The sequence below is a fragment of the Asterias rubens genome, chromosome 15, assembly GCF_902459465.1.
Source record: "Asterias rubens chromosome 15, eAstRub1.3, whole genome shotgun sequence".
Lineage (NCBI taxonomy): Eukaryota > Metazoa > Echinodermata > Asteroidea > Forcipulatida > Asteriidae > Asterias > Asterias rubens.
The window spans coordinates 11,459,872-11,479,565 of NC_047076.1; the positions used below are offsets into that span (position 1 = coordinate 11,459,872).

General features: G+C 41.8%; 2 protein-coding genes and 1 pseudogene across 9 annotated transcripts; 1 reads left to right on the forward strand and 2 right to left on the reverse strand.

The window, feature by feature from the left end:
* Nucleotides 1-1,514: 1,514 nt before the first annotated feature.
* Nucleotides 1,515-18,207, forward strand: LOC117300036 (protein Hikeshi-like). 8 transcript variants are annotated; one of them, XM_033783693.1, is made up of 6 exons: nucleotides 1,515-1,692; nucleotides 2,220-2,323; nucleotides 5,757-5,944; nucleotides 13,065-13,302; nucleotides 14,920-15,050; nucleotides 17,930-18,207. In XM_033783693.1, the coding sequence occupies exons 3-6, from the start codon at nucleotides 5,852-5,854 to the stop codon at nucleotides 18,005-18,007; spliced, it is 540 nt and encodes a 179-aa protein (XP_033639584.1). In that variant the 5' UTR covers nucleotides 1,515-1,692; nucleotides 2,220-2,323; nucleotides 5,757-5,851; the 3' UTR covers nucleotides 18,008-18,207. The 8 variants fall into 8 exon arrangements, 5 of the variants coding, with proteins under 5 accessions (XP_033639584.1, XP_033639583.1, XP_033639582.1 ...); XR_004520135.1 differs by lacking the exons at nucleotides 1,515-1,692; nucleotides 2,220-2,323 and adding an exon at nucleotides 5,021-5,406 and having other exon boundaries at nucleotides 14,949-15,050; XR_004520134.1 differs by lacking the exons at nucleotides 1,515-1,692; nucleotides 2,220-2,323 and adding an exon at nucleotides 5,031-5,406.
* LOC117300034 lies at nucleotides 3,050-3,998 on the reverse strand. Its single transcript, XM_033783690.1, has one exon. The coding sequence runs from the start codon at nucleotides 3,976-3,978 to the stop codon at nucleotides 3,073-3,075; it is 906 nt and encodes a 301-aa protein (XP_033639581.1). The 5' UTR covers nucleotides 3,979-3,998; the 3' UTR covers nucleotides 3,050-3,072.
* On the reverse strand, nucleotides 4,032-4,795 carry LOC117300035 (annotated as a pseudogene).
* Nucleotides 18,208-19,694: the final 1,487 nt, after the last annotated feature.

Here is a 19,694-nt window from a genome sequence, read left to right on the forward strand (position 1 = left end):
AATGTCAGATTTATATTACTTTCTTTACAAATCGGATGGCACTGACTTTTAGTTTCACTTCCAAAGTGTTTTGTTGGGAAAAGTTTCCGTATGGCGCCACCACTTTTTCATTCGAAATAGAATAATATAGTATCTAATTTACCTGATTGATATATCCCTTTTTGTAAAAATGAGTGAAAAAGTGGTGGCGCCATACGGAAAGTTATCCTTTTGTTGTAATGTACTGTATCTGTATCTGTATTGGTCTCCGTACAAACACCTGGTGAGGTTGTCGTCGTACGTCGGGTAGGGGTCTAAACGCAACGCAGCTTGACAAACCATTAGTTGTTGTAATGCGCTTTTTCTGTCGCTTGGTGGATGTTGATGGAGTCTAGCGCAGCCTTAAATGACTTAAGGTCAGGTGCAGTACGGATGTCTTGGGGAAGTAGACTCCACTCTGGCAAGGTCTTGGGGTATAATGCGAACCGGTAACAGTCTTTGTGGGCACGGATTTGTTTATATGTATGCTGGCTACTAGATGATCTTGTGGTTGTACCGGTGCATGAGTTGAGATATTCCTTTATATTGTTAGGTGTTAAACCATGTGGTTCTTTGTCTGTAGACGGATGTTAAATGAGATTTAGTCCTTCTGTCCCGGAGTGATTCCCAGTTGAGGTTTCCTAGGATTGCAGTAATGCTGGATTCACGGCTGTAATCACGAACTGTGAATCTGGCAGCCCGATTTTGGACCTGTTCAAGTTTCTTAATGTCTGTGTCGAAGTGGGGATCCCAGATAGTAGAGCCATACTCGAGTAGTGGCCTGACTAGCGTTTTGTATGCTATTGCAATTACAGTAGTAGATGTTCCTCTTTAGGAGCCCTCATCCTGTTGGCCTTGGAGCTTATTTGACTAATATGTGTTGACCATTTCAGGTCGTGGCTGAGATCAATGCCTAGGTATGGGTGATGTTTAACTTCTGCAAGGTTTGAGTTGCCAATAATTTATGTTAGCTAGACACAATTGTTTTTTTCTTATGTGTAACCCTTAGCAAGTGGCACTTGGAGGTGTTGAAACAGAGCTGCCAATCAGTTTCCCATCTGTTGAGGGTGTTGATGTTGTCACATTCACACATGCATACATACAGGACTAGCGCCCTCTAGAGTCTAACCCCTACTCATGTACCTTTCCATCAAGATGGCAGCCAAGTGTTAACGTGATTAAAACTATCAAAGTTCATGATACAAGCTGAGTCCCTCTCTCTCTCTAAATGCCAGCAGGAGGCATTACATGGTGGCAGCGGTAAACTGAAGAGTTATGTGAGTAGCAAAACAAAGTCATCATATCAATAAAAGTGTGATTTTCTTGCCGTTTTCAGGAGGCATTACAGATGTCATTTTGGAGTGTAATCGAGTCCATAGGTGAGGTAATGTTGCTTGTTGTTGGTTAAAATTAAATAAACTTTAAAGGGTCTAGGTACTTTTTGTTCGCTTTCTACTACCAATCTTCAAACGGAGTAAAGTTTAATGAATGTGAATTTGTGGTCCATCAAGAGGGACGTATCGATTTGTTTTAGACTGCCACAGCTGCTGTGCCGGTGAGCCATGGTCCACTTCTAGCTGGCGCAACCAGGTGTTGCGTGGTCGCCCTCTGGGTCTCTTCCAGGCTGGGCCGGGACGGATTCCCACTCGAGCGTTGACGCTCAGCTTGAGGGGGGTATGTGCTGGAGTATATGCTTTACTATAATTCGTTCTCTTCACCCAGGGGTATAAATGGGTACCTGCGAGGGTAGGGGTTGATATTGTGAGTGAAAAAGCCTTTAGAGCGCCATGGCAGCTCGGGGTTGAAATCCCCAGGGAGCTGAGAAAGTTTATAGGAATGTTATTGACTCGATGACAAGGGCAATAATGTAAATCGCATTGATTTGGTCAGTGTAATATGTGCTATAGAACTTGGTGGTTAAAGGCCCGGTCCCACTGCAGCGATAACGAGAACGATAACGATAACGACACAAAGAGAACGCATTCCATTGGTTGAATGAGAGTGTGCATATTCTGCGTGGAGCAATTCAACCAATACAATGCGTTCTCTTTGCGTCGTGATAGTTAGCGTTTTCGTTATCGCTGCAGTGTGACTCGGCCTTAAGTCATCGGAGTGTGGGTTCGAATCCTGTTCAAGACATTTGTGTCCTTGAGCAAGATGCTTTACTACCAACCATGTAAAATGTCTGTCATCTATCACAGATGAGAGGATTTCCGAGGCCCAAGTTCTACTGCTGACCAATCTGCCTGCTGCGGCCACGTTACTTGAAGATACGCTTAGCTTCCCAGAAATATCTACTGAGCAGGTAAGTTTAAAGGCACTGGAGGTGTTTGGTAATTGTCGAAAACCAGTGTTCTCACTTGGTGTATCCCAACAAATGCATAAAGTAAACCTGCAAAAATTTTGGCTCAATTGGTCATCGAAGTGTCATGATAATAATGAAAGAAAGAACACCCTTTTTGAATAATATACATTCAGTGTGTGCTTTCAGATGCATATGAAGCCTTTTTATTTGACTGAGAAATTACCTCTTTCTTAAACACAAAGACAATGTTTTATCAATAGTTGCATTAGCAGTAAGTGCAGTTTTCCGCACTTAGTTGATCCCAGTTCTGTACCCCCCTTTTGCGTTTATCTTCTCTTTTTGACAGAAAGTGAAGTACAGTATATAGGATTTAAGGCATTGCATGGTGAGGTATCAATGTATATTTGGTTTGCGGTAACACGATGTGTGTATCTACTTGCCAGGTAGAGTTGTTCTTAGGGAACTGTCTTGCTTTACTCTACTGCCGTGGAGTAGATAATCGGAGGTTCGGGAGACTTCTCAGTTCTGAAAAGAACTGTCCTGCTTTTTAACTATTACCAGGGCGGATGGTATAGAAATTAGACTAACTACTACTTTAGCTTATAGGATTGTAATTAACTGTACTGCCGCGGAGTCAGTTCTGAAATGGGTCTCAACTATCGACTAGCTTGCTCTAGTCATCGTCAGGAGACTGAAGAGGTAAGAGAAGAGTGGGCTTATTTATAGGGGTTCAGTGGATCCACTGCAGGTCAATCAATGCTCTGATTGGTTGTGTGGTTGGCGGGCTCAGGGCTATTGTTAGGGTTGGCCATTGTGTGAGAAACCTCTCGGGTGTAGTGAGGCGTGTCAGTAGGTTGGGGGTTGTTAGAGGAGGAGGGTGGTAGGATAGTATGCCAAATGCTGCTGATGAAATAGCCGATATCTTGTGGCACAGTGTCGTGTCTGTATTTTTTGATAGCTTCCCTTATGCGCCTTGTATACCAATGTCTCTCAGGTGCTATGATACGAGCCTGATCCCAATCTATGACATGGTCTAAATCGGTGGAGTGTTTGACAATGGCAGATTTGTCATATTCTCCTCTGCGGCCATGTGCTTTATGTTCTTTTAGCCAGGTAGTTAGGTCTCTACCGGTCTTGCCAATGTACACTTTACCACAAGTACAAGGAATGCGATAGACCCCTGCCTGACTGCTAGAGTCATGCTTGTCTTTGTGAGTGTGTAGCTTAGTATCCAACTTGTTGTGAGTTCGGTAGTAGACCTTGATTTCGGCCTCACGGAGGATCCGTTGAATTTTGTGTGAGGTATGACCAATGTACGGAAGGACCGCAATGGGCATATCTTTGGATTGTGCAGACTGAGAGTTGTGTTTTGAAAGGGACTCTCTTTTGTTTGGTTTATACCCATTCTCTTTTAGCACTGTGTTAAGGTGCTCCAGTTCATTAGGTAAATGTTTCTTATCACAAATAATGTGTGCCCTTTGAAGTAGGGTCCGGTTCACTGAGGCTTTCACAGAAGGAGGATGGAATGATCGAGCGTTGAGGTAGCGGTCTGTATGGGTGGGTTTTCTGTACACGGAGTGTGCTAGAGAACCATCAGTCTTCTTTGAAATGAGTACATCAAGGAAAGGTAATGAATCGGATGTCTCAGTTTCCATGGTGAACTGAATGTTAGGGTGTTGGCGGTTAATGTGACTAAGGAAGTCATCAAGGTTTTCCAATCAATGTGACCAAATGATGAACGTGTCATCCACATATCGGAGCCAAAGTTTGGGTTTGAGTCGAGCGGTACCCAGGGCTTTCTGTTCAAAATCTTCCATGAAAATGTTCGCTAAGACTGGGGAAATAGGAGACCCCATGGGAGTTCTTAAAGCCTGTCTGTAATATCCATCTCTCCATTGGAAGTATGTGGACTTCACGCATGTCATTAATAGATCATGAATCTGGTCTGGCGTTAGGCTGGTTCGATCGGTTAGAGTTTCATCTTGTTCTAGTACCGCTTTGGTTATTTGGCAAGCTTCATTGATGGGTACGTTAGTGAAAAGAGATTTGACATCAAAACTCACTAATATATCGGATGACTGTAATTCAGTTCCCTTGATAATATCGATAAACCCTGCTGAATTGGGTACATGGTGAGGTGTTTTGCCCACAAGTGGGTGTAAAAGTTTAGTCAAGTGTTGGGTGAGGTTTTAGGTAGGGGAACCTCGAGAGGAGACAATAGGGCGGAGCGGTTTATCTGGTTTGTGAATCTTTGACTGACCAAAGAATCTCGGGCACTTCGAGGCCGAAGGCCTGAGATGTCTGTACAATGGAGTGGGTATGGCAGTGCTACAGTTTAGGGAGAGGAGCATGGCAGCGAGCTTCCTTTCAACTGATGGGATCGGGTTCTTCTTTAGGCGGACATAGGTATCTGTGTCAAGGATACTTTGAACCTTTTGATCATATTCAGTGCGGTCCATTACAACAGTGGCATTACCCTTGTCAGCCTTCAGGATGTGTATTGAGGGATCCCGGCGTAGGTCATTTATAGCCTGGAATTCTCGTTTCGATAGATTGGATTTAGGAGGTTTAGAATGTTTCAAGACCTCATGAATCTGAATACGGATGTCGCCTGCCTTTTGTTTGTCCAGCTTTCACTTGAAGTACCAAGTTTACATGTCCATTGGGCCACTTAGCAAAGGCCTGTAGGCTGCTCAACAAGAATATAAAGCAGCAAAGTCTACACCATTGGGTGCTAGCAACCTGCCAACACCAAAGGAGGGTTCCCCATGGATCCATGCTGGGCCCTCTGATTCATCATTGAGGGAGATGCACTTTCAGGCAGCGTTGGACTTGGGGAATGCTCACCGTTTCCTCGGCAACTTGCAGGATGCCAAGACGTATCTTGACGAGGCTGAGGTGTTGGCCGTCGAGATGGGCGACGTGGACAAGATCCCCACGGCAACCATCCATCACGGGGATTGGATTCTTGGGAGTGGACATCTGAAGGAGGCTATTGCCAAGGTTTTCCAGCCGCTGTTGAAACGGAATATGAGCGACAAGAATAGGGGGCTAATGTTACAGTCATTTGGAAATGCTTGTAGGTAAGTTTGTCGAAGCCACAGATCTATCTGGTTGTCTTTTTTTATGCTTCAAAATTTTAATTCAGATGCCCAATTTTATAGAGCTGCTTTCAAAACCCAAAAGTACCTAACACCAAACAATATTGCTTACCAGAATAAGTTTACCAGCCAAGATATTTTGTCATGTGTGCTATCTGTACCTGGTATCTTGTTTGGAATTGCTAAAAGCATGGAGTATTGCTCCATGCTAAAAGCAACAATTTTTTTCTTAAGCAGCTCTCTAAAATTTGGCCCTGGTAAACGTCATATGACATTTTTCAACCAATGGGATAAAACCAGCCTAAATTTATGATTGTTGCATTGCATTCCAGGGCTTCAGCAGACTTCGGAACAGCTAAAGAGTACTTAAGAGAAGCCATCGCTATCGCCGAGCGACTTGAAGATCCTGTTGCCGTGGCAGATCGCCATGGGGACTTGGGAACCACTTTTCGGTCGGAGGGGCGGTTCACTGATGCCTTTACCCATCAGAAAAAACAGTTTGTGTTTGCAAAACAAAGAGGCAAGTTTCATAGCGCTGCTTAACAGTCGATTTTGTGCTTACTGTGCAATTTCTATTTCGTAGCGCTGCTAACCGTAAGCACATGAAAAGGCATGCTAACCTTCCGGTGCTTACCGCACGAAAATAAATGACGTCACAATGCAAATCCATGGTAAACACGCAATGGCCGTCCAATTTTTCTGCTAACCTGTGAAATACGCTAAGGCTTAAGCAAATTTTTCTGCTACAGTAAGCGCGCAAATTTGCTTACAGTTAAGCAGCGCTATGAAATTGGGCTCTCTCGTTCATACCTGCTCTCCTTCCCTAGGTGACAGGCAGCTTTAGTGGTTTCCTGCTTCAACATTGGCTTCACTCATTACTCCATGAGCCCACTGGACTACGACATGGCCTTGGTCTGCCACGCCATACACTTGGAGCTCTCGGACAGGATCGGATATGTTGATAACGTGAACGACCCTCTTACATTATACCTGGTCTTCTTCCCTAGGTGACCAGGCAGCTCTAGTGGTTTCCTGCTTCAACATTGGCTTCACTCATAACTCTATGAGCCCACCGGACTACAACTCGGCCTTGGTCTACCACGCAGTGCAGCTAGAGCTTTCTGACACTGACAGGATCGGAAATGTTGATAACTGTGAACGACTCTCTTACATTATACCTACTCTCCTTCCCTAGGTGACCAGGCAGCTTTAGTGGTTTCCTGCTTCAATATCGGCTTCACTCTTTAATCCATGAGCCCACCGGACTACAACTCAGCCTTGGTCTACCACGCAGTACAGCTAGAGCTTTCTGACACTGACAGGATCAGAAATGTTGACAACTGTGTACGACCCTCTTACATTATAGCTGCTCTCGTTCCCTAGGTGACCAGGCAGCTTTAGTGGTTTCCTGCTTCAACATCGACTTCACTCATTACTCCATGAGCCCACTGATCTACACATCAGCCTTGGTCTACCATGCAGGACAGCTAGAGCTTTCTGACACTGACAGGATTGGAAATGTTGATAACTGTGAACGATCCTGTTACATCATACTTGTTCTTCTTCCCTAGGTGACCAGGCAGCTCTAGTTGTATCCTGCTTCAACATTGGCTTCACTCATTACTCCACGAGCCCACCGGACTACGACATGGCCTTGGTCTACCACGCCATACACCTGGAGCTCTTGGACAGGATTGGAAATGTTGATAACTGTGAACGGCCCTCTTACATTATACCTGTTCTCCTTCCCTAGGTGACCAGGCAGCTTTAGTGGTTTCCTGCTTCAACATTGGCTTCACTCATTACTCTATGAGCCCACCGGACTACGACATGGCCTTGGTCTACCACGCCATACACCTGGAGCTGTCCGACAAGATCGGGTACTTGGCGATGAAGTTGCGTGCCTTAAACTGCCTCGGCAAGATATACACAGGTTTGAATTTTAAGTATTATAAGTTATCACACACACGCTCATGGAATACGGAAAAATTAGCCCTGGCGGCCTTACACTTTCGTAATACTACAGCGACATCCTGGATATCAGGGTACATTTCTGGGGCGGAAAATTTTCAAAGCTTCATAACTCAAATCTTACCTGCAAGAAAGCACTAATTTCAACAGATTCACACTCCATGGCAGCATATATTTTTCTGCGGTGGGTTTTGATCGTCATATATTCTTCAAAAATCCGTCATTTTCATGAAATAATGCAGCTCCCAACGTTACGGAATTCCCTTTTTTGTTCGTACTCTCACAGTCTGCCGTGTTTACGCAAGATGCGCAAATCTTGCATTGCGTTTGTGTGTTAATGCTGTGCAGTCAAGAGTATGGTGACCAAGAATTCATGCGTCTTGCAGAGCTGCCAACTAGTACGGATTTTCCGTATTTCATACGGAAATCAAACAGGAATACGGATGTACGAATATGCGTTTCAAAATACGTTTTTGGGGAAATCCGATCATACTTTGTTTTCTTTAAAATTTACGGAGAACCTATACACTGGCCTGCTATGCTGTGCATTTTTTTTCAGATGCCCTCCATAAATTTTAATGCTGCGCGCGCTGAGTGTAAACCCTGAATTACTTTGCGCGACGCGCGCTAATGGCCCCCTGTAAAAACCGGGCGCTACACGCTGGCCATGCTTTGACCGTATGACGTGCGGTGCGTGCACATGCAATTGGATACGGGGTTACAATCGACACTCGTATACTTATGTATTGCTAGCTTTAAATCGATTACGGCTACAATAATTTAAATCATAAAATTAATATTTACGCACAGTTATTGTGTTTTTCTCATGGGCATTTGTTGCAAATTTTATTCGATGACACTTTCGTTAAAATGAGACCTCGGAGAATTATCGCCAGGAAGGGCATTACATTTATTGTTGTATTTCAACAGCTTACCCAGATATAATTTTTTTAAAGGCCGAAACAATTACAAGAACTCCGGAATTAATACAATACTGTTTCCCAATTTTTAATTAAATAGTCAGGAGAGCAGCTTTACGCAAATATAAATAAATAAATAAATAATTAATTCTAAGGACGTATTGAAAAAGTCAAAGAAAATTATAACATTGAATGCACACTTTGAAATTACAAAATCCCCAATTTTGGAAGAAAAAACACACCCACCAAATAAAAGCAACATCACGTAACCACCTAAAAAACGACAGCCTGCCAACAATATTATTTCCCGCCTTCTCTGAGTTCCCATGTGCGTGATTCCATTTTTTCCCTGGATCCAGATTTTTATTGTACGGAATCCGATCAACATGCAGGGAACCAGCGACGCACATGTGGCATTTCTCACTTTACAATCTGTGCAACAGAGATGGAGCCGAGCAAACTGCACCACGCCAGCTGGTAGCATGCCTAGTCTGGTTCTCTGACAACAGATCATTGATCTCCATTATACTGACGAATCTTCGATAGTCTAGTCGGAGATTTTCGGGTCTGGGAACTAGACTAGTATCATGCTACATGCTCTGTGCACGTCGACCACATGCACACTAGCGGTTTCTGTAGAAAATACCACGATTGATTGAGCACTAAAATGGCTTCATTATCATCAACGTCGAAGAGTGCCAGAAAGCAAATGTTCAAAAAGGAATATTCTAAGAAGTGGTCATGCATTTCATCCTCCAGACGGGACGAGTACAGCACGAGGTGTACACTTTGTTCATCTGACTTTTCCATTAGCCACGGAGGTGCGAATGACATTCAAATCCACGTGAAATCGAAGAAACACCAGTCTGCCGTTAGATCGTCAAAAAGTACTGGTAACATCGCCGAGTTCTTGCAGCCGAAAGACTTTTCAGATAACTTTCCGTATGGCGCCACCACTTTTTCACTCATTTTTACAAAAAGGGATATATCAATCAGGTAAATTAGATACTATATTATTTTATTTCGAATGAAAAAGTGGTGGCGCCATACGGAAACTTTTCCGACTTTTCAGTCATCAGAGCAGAGACTCTAATGACACAATTTTTAATAGAGCATAATCTGCCTTTTGCTGCTGCTGATCACTTGACTGACCTTGTGAAAGTGATGTTTCCAGACAGTTCTATAGCACCCGACAATCTCCTTCAAAACTGCAAAAAGGCAGCTGCAGTCTACAACAGGCAGTAAATCTTGTAGGTTTGAATTGTGAGGCCATTAGCTGTGATTATACGATAAGAATAGCATGCGTAAAGGTAGCTAAAGTACCAAAGGGTAGTCGAGTTGTGTCGCGCAGAAAAATACTTATTTCATTGGCAGAATACTGATTTTTAGGCTTCAGAATACTGATTTTCTCAATTTAAGGTTGGCAGCTCTGGTCTTGCATCATGCGTCTTGCATGCGAATGTATACGCAGACGCACGGCAACAGACAATACTGTGAGAAAACGATGAAAACAGGATTTTTTTAACGTTGGGAGCTGCATTATTTCACGAAAATGACGGATTTGTGAGGAATATATGAGGACCAAAACCCACCGCAGAAAAATGTATGCCGCCATGGAATGTGAATCTAATGAAGTTAGTGGCTTGTTGCAGGTAAGATTTGAGTTATGAAGCTTTGAAAATGTTCCGCCCCAGTAACAGGCCTCAATAGTTAGGACTCTGTATCTGTGTACAGAGGAAGAGTCCTATATAGGGAAAAATAACGGAAAAATATAGTGCGTCTGCATCTCACATCCAACAAGACCTCGGCCTTGGACCTCTTTGGATATGGGACGTTGTTGTGCTATATTTTTCCTATTGTGCTATATAAAGGAAGCCACTATCAGATAGCACCCCCAGGGATAATTACTTTAAAGAAGTCAATAATTATTTGAAAATCAAAATCATTTTTGATTTGTGTCTGTTCTTCTCTTCATCATCAGCTCTGAAGGGCAATGAGGCGGCCATCTTGCTCCTTGTGGAATGCTTGGAAGTCCACAGTCAAACGGGAAACCATCGCGGACTGGGCATAGCCTACGGGAACATCGGTACGGTGTACCGAGCCATGGGTACGTTGTGTAATGTTTGTTATTGAGACATTAATGAGCCAGTCAGCATTCTCCCTTAAGGCAGTGGACATTATTGGTTATAGTCAAAGACTAGCCTTCACAGTTGGTGTATCTCAACATATGCATACAATAACGAACCTGTGAAAATTTGAGCTCAATTGGTCATTGAACTTGCGAGATATGAATGAAAAAAAAGAAAAAACCTTGTCACACGAAGGTGTGTGCGTTTAGATGGTTGATTTTGAGACCTCAAGTTCTAAATCTGAGGTCTCGAAATCAAATTCGTGGAAAATTACTTCTTTCTCGGAAACTATGGCACTTCAGAGGGTGCCGTTTCTCTGGAGAAGTGAAAAAGAAAAACGTGAAATCTGTGGATGAAAATTTGAAAATAAAAAATATTAAGAAAACACTTGATTGGTGAAAAGAGGTAAAGTTAACAAGAAAAATGAGCAGAGTTTCTGTTGGGCGCGATAATAATAATAAAAATAATAACGAGGTCTTATAGAGCGCACAAATCCACAAAAGTGCTCAGTAACTATTACAAAGAAAATACTAACAAAATAACAAAGAACAGATTAAATACAAAAGAATGGATCTTTGAAACTTATTAAAGAAAAAACTAAAACACCCCTGTAGAAATTAAGAAATTAAAAAATAAACCTGATAAAAAAAAAATTAAAAAAAATCAAATATGATTAGAGTGCCACTGCACTGACGTCCTGGGTATAAAGGTTCTTTACAATGCGAACACAAATTTGACTACAATTTTCTTAATTTTTTACCCGTTCATATATTTATAGTGTCCCTCACTATATTTTCAACGAGTTTACAGCTAACAAATATATCCATGGAAGAAATTATTTCCGAAAATATGTCGAAGTTCTGCACTGGCGATGTTGATCATCATATACCACTTGATAGTGTGAGCTCAAGTGCGCATGGCTTTAGAGTGCAGTGCGTTGTCTTGCCGCTATTCGCCGTCAACTGAGTAGGTGCCATCAAATCGCCTTCAACTCCTCCAATACACATTTAAAATCAAGGAGGCATAAAACTGGAAAGCACTACACCTCAAATAGAATTTTTTTAAAGTTTCAGGTTGAATTTCGGTTACAAAGTGAGTTTTTTTCTTAAAAATTATTTATAAGCAGCAAAGCCGTCTGCCGCCATCTTGCTTTTTTACACGGCTTCTTCTTGTCATATAGACGGACAACAGAGGGCGCTTTCCTGCGCGCGTATATTTTTTTCCTAGGACCGATGAGGCCACTTAGCATGCGCCAACTTAACGGCCTCATCTGTCCTGGGAAAAAGATATGCTTCCAGCACATGGAGTCTTGGCACAAGACGTCTATGCTCGGTATACTATGTTCTGCGCTTTGTGTAAATTGCTCGCTGACTATTATCCATCTGCTTAGTGAGTGGTTGACGCAAGTTGATGGCGCCGCCAGTGATCAGTGCAAGAAAGTGTTTACACGGAAGTTAGTGGACGACGTGGGAATGGAAAACGTAAATTTCAATTTTCTTTTCACAAAATATTAACACCAAAGGAGACAAGTCAACAATTTTAAATAACGCGGGCTTGGAGTTCCAACTACAAGGAACATGTGAGTAAAAGTTCAGACTCCCAACTTGGGTAGAAATATTTTTAACAGATTTTTGAAAATCTTTCGCAATGGTACGGGACCTTTGGACTCCGTCGCGTTGCACGCAACGGAGGAGTCCAACCTGGGCTATATAAAGTACAGTGCTCTCTTGTCTGAGTTGTTGGCCATTGGAATAACTTATCAAAATGATATTTGGTTGTGTTGACGGAGTGGACGACACCAAACGAGTTGACGGCAAGTAGCAGTAGGATTGCGAGTGTAAAGTCAGGTTCATACTTCCTGCAAATGCGAATGCAATTATGCGATAGAACAAATGGTGACGATTTCACATGGCTGTTTAGCACTTAGCAAACTGATGTGAACTATTCCTTGCGAATTTGGGGTGCAAAATTACAACGCATTCACATTCGCTTTCGCAGGAAGAAGTATGAATCAGGCTTTACACTCGCAATCATCTCTTAACTATTCTCACCCATTCTATTCTCAGGTCCAGACGGACATTCAAAGGTTTACGATTCGCACGTCATCCTCTAACAATGACAATGCGGCTAGCATCAACCACATCGTTGTCTTTCTACAGAGACCTCGGAGTGAGGGAGATCCCTCTGTTCCCCATCCCCAACACTAAAATCGCAATCAGATCAATTGTGGTTTTACCCTTTACACCGATATGTTAGTACTCGGTACTTTCCCGAGTTCTGTGAAAAAAAAATCACGGGCATATTACTTGGGTGGGATTCGAACCATCGACCCTTGCAGTTAACGAGCAGTGTCTTCTTACCATCCTAAATAAAGGGTTCAAACTGCCTCTAGCTACCAGGCACTCTAGGTGGTCTAGTTTGTAAGACACTGCTACAGATTTGCAAAGGTCCTGTGTTCTAATCCCACCCAAGTAATCGAGTATGCCTGAGAACTCGTGAAAGTTACTCGTCGGTGTAATGGTAAAATCAAAAGTATATGAAATTCTTTATCCCAAATGCAAATTTAACATCTAGTTCTCGCAACCATCTCTTAACTAGTTTCACCCATTTTACTTTCTAGGTCCAGACGGACATGCAACAGATAGACGACACTCATGTCCTCTTCAACATTTTCAATGCGGCTACCATCAACCACATCGTTGTCTTCCTGACCGGGACCGCAGCAGTTCCAGAGGGAATGGGCGGGGCCATCTACTTCAGTTGGCCGTCACCGGAGGGCGAAATGGTCTGGATGTTTCTCGGTTTCATCACCAACGAAAAGCCAAGTGCCATTTTTAAAGTAGTCGGCTTGAAGAAAGGTATGGTTGACAAAAAAATGTAGTCAATATGTTTCATCAGGCCGGTGTTTATATCCCGTTTTATTGGCATAACTGTCACATCTCCACCCGCAAAATATTATGATTACATGTCCATGTACGTGCAAATGGGCAATTCCGCGGTCAGTCGCATAACACTTTTCAGTGTCATTTCTCGATCGTGGTGCTAGAAGTTCTGTGTGAGATATTCTTTCCTCTAAGTTTATAGACTGATTTGTACTTGACACCCAAGGCTTTGAATTGATAATTATTAGAAATGTTGTGGGCTTTGTGCTCTGGATGTTATAACGTTGTAAAGACCGGTCAGTCGCATTACACAAAAAGGACATGGTAAAAAAAAACACTTGTCACAATTCAAAAATCTCCTCTATCAAAAAGATTGTGAAAGTGTTACTATATGTAACACACAACTCTTATACATGAGTATCCAACAGGATACTTATAAATGGTCAGCAACTTGAACTTTTAGGTATACATGGCAAAACCATGGTCAGTCGCATTACGGTCAGTCGCATTACAGTTTTCCAGGCAATGTAGCCACGCCTACATGGTGCCCAAGCCAGTTCTGATTTGGCAATAATTGGGTTCATTCCTTGTCAACAACTAAAAATTTGTTTCATATGTTAGCTATAACTTCTAAGTGGAAAGAAAGTTGTGACATAAACTTGATTTTTGTGTGTCATGTCCATGTTTGCTTGGAATTGCCCAAATACCTACAGGAACAATCCTTCTTGCCCAGAGCAAGACTATTGAGATATTCCCTAAAGCAAAGCAAGAAATCATCTTGGTTAGAAGCATTGGACACTATTGGTGATTACTCAAAATAATTGTTAACATAAAAACTGACTTGGTAATGAGCAATGGAGAGCTGTTGATAGTAAAAAACATTGTGAGAAACGACTCCCTCTGAATCTGAAGTAACGTAGTTTTTGAGAAAGTAGTAATTTCTCACTAAAATATTTGATTTGATTTCGAGACCTCAGCTGAGGTCTGGAAATCAAGTATCTGAACTGAAAGCACACAACTTCGTACGAACAGGGTTTTCTCTTCCATTATTCTCTCACAACTTCGAAGACCAATTGAGTTCAAATTTTCACAGGTTTGTTCTTTGTGCATATTTGAGATACACCAAGTGAGAAGACTGGTCTCTGAAAATATTACTAAGGTGTTCCAGTGTCAACTGATCAATTTTTGGCATCCAGTGGTTCCACTTCGTCAACAACAATGAGGTCACCCAAAGAACGTGTCCGCCCCCCCCCCCCCCCCCCCCATCAACCAACTAATTCAACACCGCCACTCTGCCTTCTTCGCGTCAGTCGCTCGCCTAGCTGACAACATCCCAGCTAAAAAAAGCTCTAAAGCATCGCCATCAACTCCAGGGGAGGCCTAGCACCAGCTCCTGGCTGGAAGAGACCTAGACAGAGGCCGCCCTCGGTCATCCTAGGCCCAACAACTTGGCCGGCCGAGCGAAATCGCCCACATGTGGCGTGAGGCTGTAGGACGTGGACACATGAAATCGGCGCGATGGGCCCTTGCTGCCTCTGCGGGTTTATTCATTGATTGTCTTTTTATGATTTTGTTTGAATGTGTCTTTCAAAGGAAGTTCTACAAACAACTCATTCATGCAGTCTATGCCTGTACAGCAGCCGATGAAGACGATGTCACAGATTGGAATCTCTGTGGAACCCCTTCACGTTATCCAGCATCAGATACCAGCAGAAACTACCCAGGTACGTTTTTATTTTGTTGTTGTGCACAGTCGGCTGGGTATTGGTAATTGTTAAAGACCAGTCTTCTCACTTGCTGTATCTCACCATTTGCCTAAAATAACAACCCTGTGAAAATTTGAGCTCATTCGGTCATCTAAGTTGCGAGATAATTATGAAAGGAAAAAAAACCCTTTATTCCGGTTAACAAGGTCCCAATTGCATAGAGCTGCTCAAGTAGAAAATACTGTTAAAAAAATTCTCACTGGCTGGTAACTTTATCTCGGTTAGCATAATTTTGATTTGCTTAGCTTATTTTGTGCTTAAAGGCAGTGGACACTTTTGGTAATTACTCAAAATAGTTATTAGCATAAAACCTTACTTGGTAACAAGTAATGGAGAGCGGTTGATGGTAACAAACTTAGTGAGAAATGGCTCCCTCTGAATTAAGGTGGTATTCAGGAAAGAAGTAATTTGCCACGAATTTGATTTCGAGACCTCAGATTAAGAATTTTGAGGTCTCGAAATAAAGCATCTGAAAGCACACAACTTCGTGTGACAAGGGTGTTTTTTTCTTTCATAATTATCTCGCAACTTAGATGACCGAATGAGCTCAAATTTTCACAGGGGGGATATTTTATGCAAATGTTGAGATACAGCAAGTGAGAAGACTGGTCTTTGACAATTACCAATAGTGTCCAGTGTCTTCAAGCAGCTCTATGAAATTGGGCCCAGTATCTCAGGAGTTCAGGTTGCGCCTAGCCCTCTATAGGACTCTTCCTTTGAGCTGTTCACAGAAACAGAGTCCTAAATATTAGGGCTTTTTCTGGGGCGGAAACATTTGGAAGCTTAGTAACATTTGAAAAATGAAAGGGCTGCATCGGATTTGTTGGGTGTCATGACCGAGTGATTAAGGGATTGAATCTAAGTTCAGGTGGAAAAGTCAGTGGAGTGTGGGTTCGAATCCCAGTCATGACACTTGTGTCCTTGAGCAAGACACTTGACTATAGTTGCTTCTTTCCACTCAGGGGTATAAATGGATACCTGCGAGGGTAGAGGTTGATATTGTGTATGAAAAAGCCACTGGTGTGCCAAGGCAGTTCAGGGCTGTATACACCCCAGGGGGGCTGAGAAAGATTACAGGGATGTAATTTGCCCAATGACCAGGGCACTAATCTAAAGCGCATTGAGATGGTTATTGAAAAATGCGCTGAATAAGAACTTGTCTTTATTATTATTACGTCTTCAATTAATCGTGATGCAATTAAGCCTGGGCGACTATTGCGACAAGTGTCAAAGTCGCAACTATTGATTGCTTAGTCGAGTAGCGACTATCGTTTTTTAACTACTCGGTTAATCGTACCTCCACGACAACTACAACAATAGTCGTGGCTTCCTGCTTGGTGAACCAATGGTGTTGCTCACCACTATTTACGACGACATAATTTACTTACGAAACACAATCGGACATCACGATTAGAAACACAATGCGACTCGATGAGAGCTGTAAAACATCGTGAGAAACGGCTCCCTCTGAAGTAACAAAGTTTTTGAGAAAGAAGTGATTTCTCACTGAAATATTTGCATCTGCGAAAGACTTCAGGCGTGAAGCCTTTCACAGACTTCTAAAAAGAATTTTTTCTTCAACTATTTTCTGGAAGTTTGATAATCGATTAAGGCAAACTTCCACAGGTTTGTTACATTTTATGCATACATGTTGGGATACATGGGCATGGCAAGTGCTTGAAAACTGGTCTCTGACAATAGACCGATCCATTAGGCTCCGCCCACGGCGCACATGTGAGCAAGAACACGTGAGGCTCTCCTATGCCATTCTGCACAACTCGTCCGCCCACGCCAAGCATACGCATGTCAGACTTTATTTGTCAGACTTTGTGTTGCACAATGGGATGTGATTGGGTCAATACGCAATGATGGGGCGGAGCTAAATGGATCGGCCTATTACCAAAGGGGTCCTGGGGTCGATTTCACTAACGCGTTTTGGTCATCGCAAACGCCGAAATCGATCGCTAAATCTAAAATCCATCGCAACTTAGCGATTGATTTTTAGCCGACGATTTCACTAAAACTTAACGATGAATATACTCGTCGCAAAGTTTTATTTAGCGATGACAATCTTGCGATGACATGTTAGTGGTCGCAAAGTAAAAGTTCATCGCAAACTTATGATACATTGCGCCATTATGTGCTTATAGTTATAGCAGTGTACGTTTTGACGTATAAATTGCCCGTGATTTACAGTAAAATGAGTGGCGCTTCATTTTTTTAGTCTTGCGGTCTTTTACCTGGTAGACTCAGATTGCCGATGACAACTATCAGCGACGCAACTGCAGTAAAAGAGCCCCTTAATATCGAGATACTATATGGGTTCGATTATTTTAACCATAATTTTTAGAAAAAAATAATGTGTAATGTATTGGCAAATTGACAGTGTGAAGCTTAGTATTATTTCTTCCTCCATGGTATTATTAGACAGATATGTCAGAATTTTCATCAATCCCACCGTTACAACAGATTTACGAAAACTGTTTATTAAAATCTAAATTAATTATAATAGAGGCCATAGGCCTATAAATGCTTTAACCCTTTGTAAATGAGTGCCTAAACATCGTCCACAATAGTTCGTACGTGTGCACCAACATGACAACGATTTACATATAAACTGCACAATGCCATTTCATTTCGAGCGACGACCGACGATTTTGTTGTGGGATGTAAAAGGTCACTACTTTAAGCCTCGTACAAAAACTTTATTTCCCTTTTAACAACATCGCAATTGCGATGGATTTGAGGTTAGCGATCTCATCGCAAGTGTGTTAGCGATGATTGCAAACATAGACAGTGCCTTTTACTTACTTTTTGTTTTCTCTCCATTTATTTAGACGTCGACTTTGACCAGCTTCTCAGAGTTCTCCATGAAGATGTTGGAGAACTTCTACAACTACGCCTCGTCGTTCTGAATAAACCAGTCGCAGATGACACCCCAGCCAAACATCAGCTGGATCCCCATGACGGTCCTAGATAAATGATTTCAGAACTTCAAGACAAAAATGGCGCAGGATCAGAACTTTTGGAGGAAGTAACTGTACTTGTGTAATTTTTGTATTTTAAAAATTTTAAGATTTGGGTACTTTTTGTTACACAAAACATAATGTCCACAGATTTACATTAAACTTACTCAGTTTGAAGATAATGATAATAGAAAGCTTCCCTTACAATATTACTTGCTGAGGTGCTGTAGTTTTTGAGAAATGAGTACTAAAACAAGTCACCAAAATCACTTTCGTCTCACTTTCAGTGATTGCAAGTAAAAACGTATTAACCAGTTACATGTATGGTTGTTATGGTTTTACATGCTAATACGTTTTAACATGCTTATACTGAGACTAAAATAACTTGTGTGACATTGTTTTACTCATTTCTCGAAATCTGTGGACATTGTGTAAAAAGTACCCAGACCCTTTAAAGGCACTGGGCACTGTTTGGTAATATTGTCAAAGACCAGGGGTGGATTTCACAAAGAGTTAAAGACAGTGGACACTTTTGGTAAGTTGTCAAAGACCAGTTTTCTCACTTGCTGTACTCTCATTCATATGCATGAAATAACAAACCTGTGAAATTTTAGCTCAATCGGTCATCGAAGTTATGCAGATAATAATGAAAGAAAAAAACACCCTTTGTCACACGAAGTTGTTGTGCTTTCTTATGCTTGATTTCGAGACCTCAAATTCTAAATTGAGGGTCTCAAAATCAAATTTGAGGAAAATTACTTCTTTCTCGAAAAACTACATCAATTTAGAGGGAGCTGTTTCTCACGAATGTTCTTATGCTATCAACGTCTTCCTATAACTTATTCCAAGTAAGTGTTTATTCTAAAATTATTTTTGATTAATAGTGTCTACTGCCTTTAAGACTAGTCTTCTTAACTCGAGTTACTCGTCCTAACTAGGACTAGCCTTAGGATTTTAATATCTCCTAGGACTAGTCCAAGTTAGGACTCAGTCCCAACTCTTTGTGAGGTGACCACTGATTCTCAATAGTGTCCAGTGCCTTTAACATTTACTAAAACAATTTTTAAATAACTGTATATAATCATTTTGCAAGGTGTCTTACTTTGAAATTGATGCAATTATTATGGTGATTTCAATTGGGCATGGGTTTATTTCTATTTTAGTCTAATTACGTATTTTTTCACCCTGAAAAATCTGAAAAATTGTGATTAAACAGACTTGAATGTCTATTAAATGACCTATGCCATGTGTACTTATCTTCTGCGCTGATCCTCTAATCGATGCTCGAAACCGGAGTGTGATCATGGTGTTGTGTAATGAACAGTAAAGAACTAAGTGCGTATATCAGAAGAGTAGGGGTACGCCGCGGTGTTCCTGGTTTAATCGGAAGCATATTGCACCACAGCACCTTGTAAAACAATTTACATGGTGCTATAAGATAACAATACCATACTTCAAAAACCTGGCCCCACATACCTTGCAGGGAAAATACTGAGCGCTTTGTTTCGACCCTTAAGGGTGTGATACAAAGCGCTATATAAGAACCAAGTATTATTATTATGTTGATGCATTTAAAGGGTCTGGGTACTTTTGTAGGACAAAAAACCTAATGTCTACAGATTTACATTAAACTTAC

Excerpts from the sequence above, each read along its gene's own strand:
- LOC117300034 (XM_033783690.1), bottom strand. The coding sequence starts at position 3,978 with ATGGAAACTGAGACATCCGATTCATTACCTTTCCTTGATGTACTCATT.
- LOC117300036 (XM_033783691.1), top strand. The coding sequence starts at position 5,132 with ATGCACTTTCAGGCAGCGTTGGACTTGGGGAATGCTCACCGTTTCCTC. Across the intron at positions 5,407-5,756 it reads TCATTTGGAAATGCTTGTAG|GGCTTCAGCAGACTTCGGAA; the intron begins GTAAGTTTGTCG and ends ATTGCATTCCAG. Across the intron at positions 5,945-13,064 it reads TGTGTTTGCAAAACAAAGAG|GTCCAGACGGACATGCAACA; the intron begins GCAAGTTTCATA and ends TTTACTTTCTAG.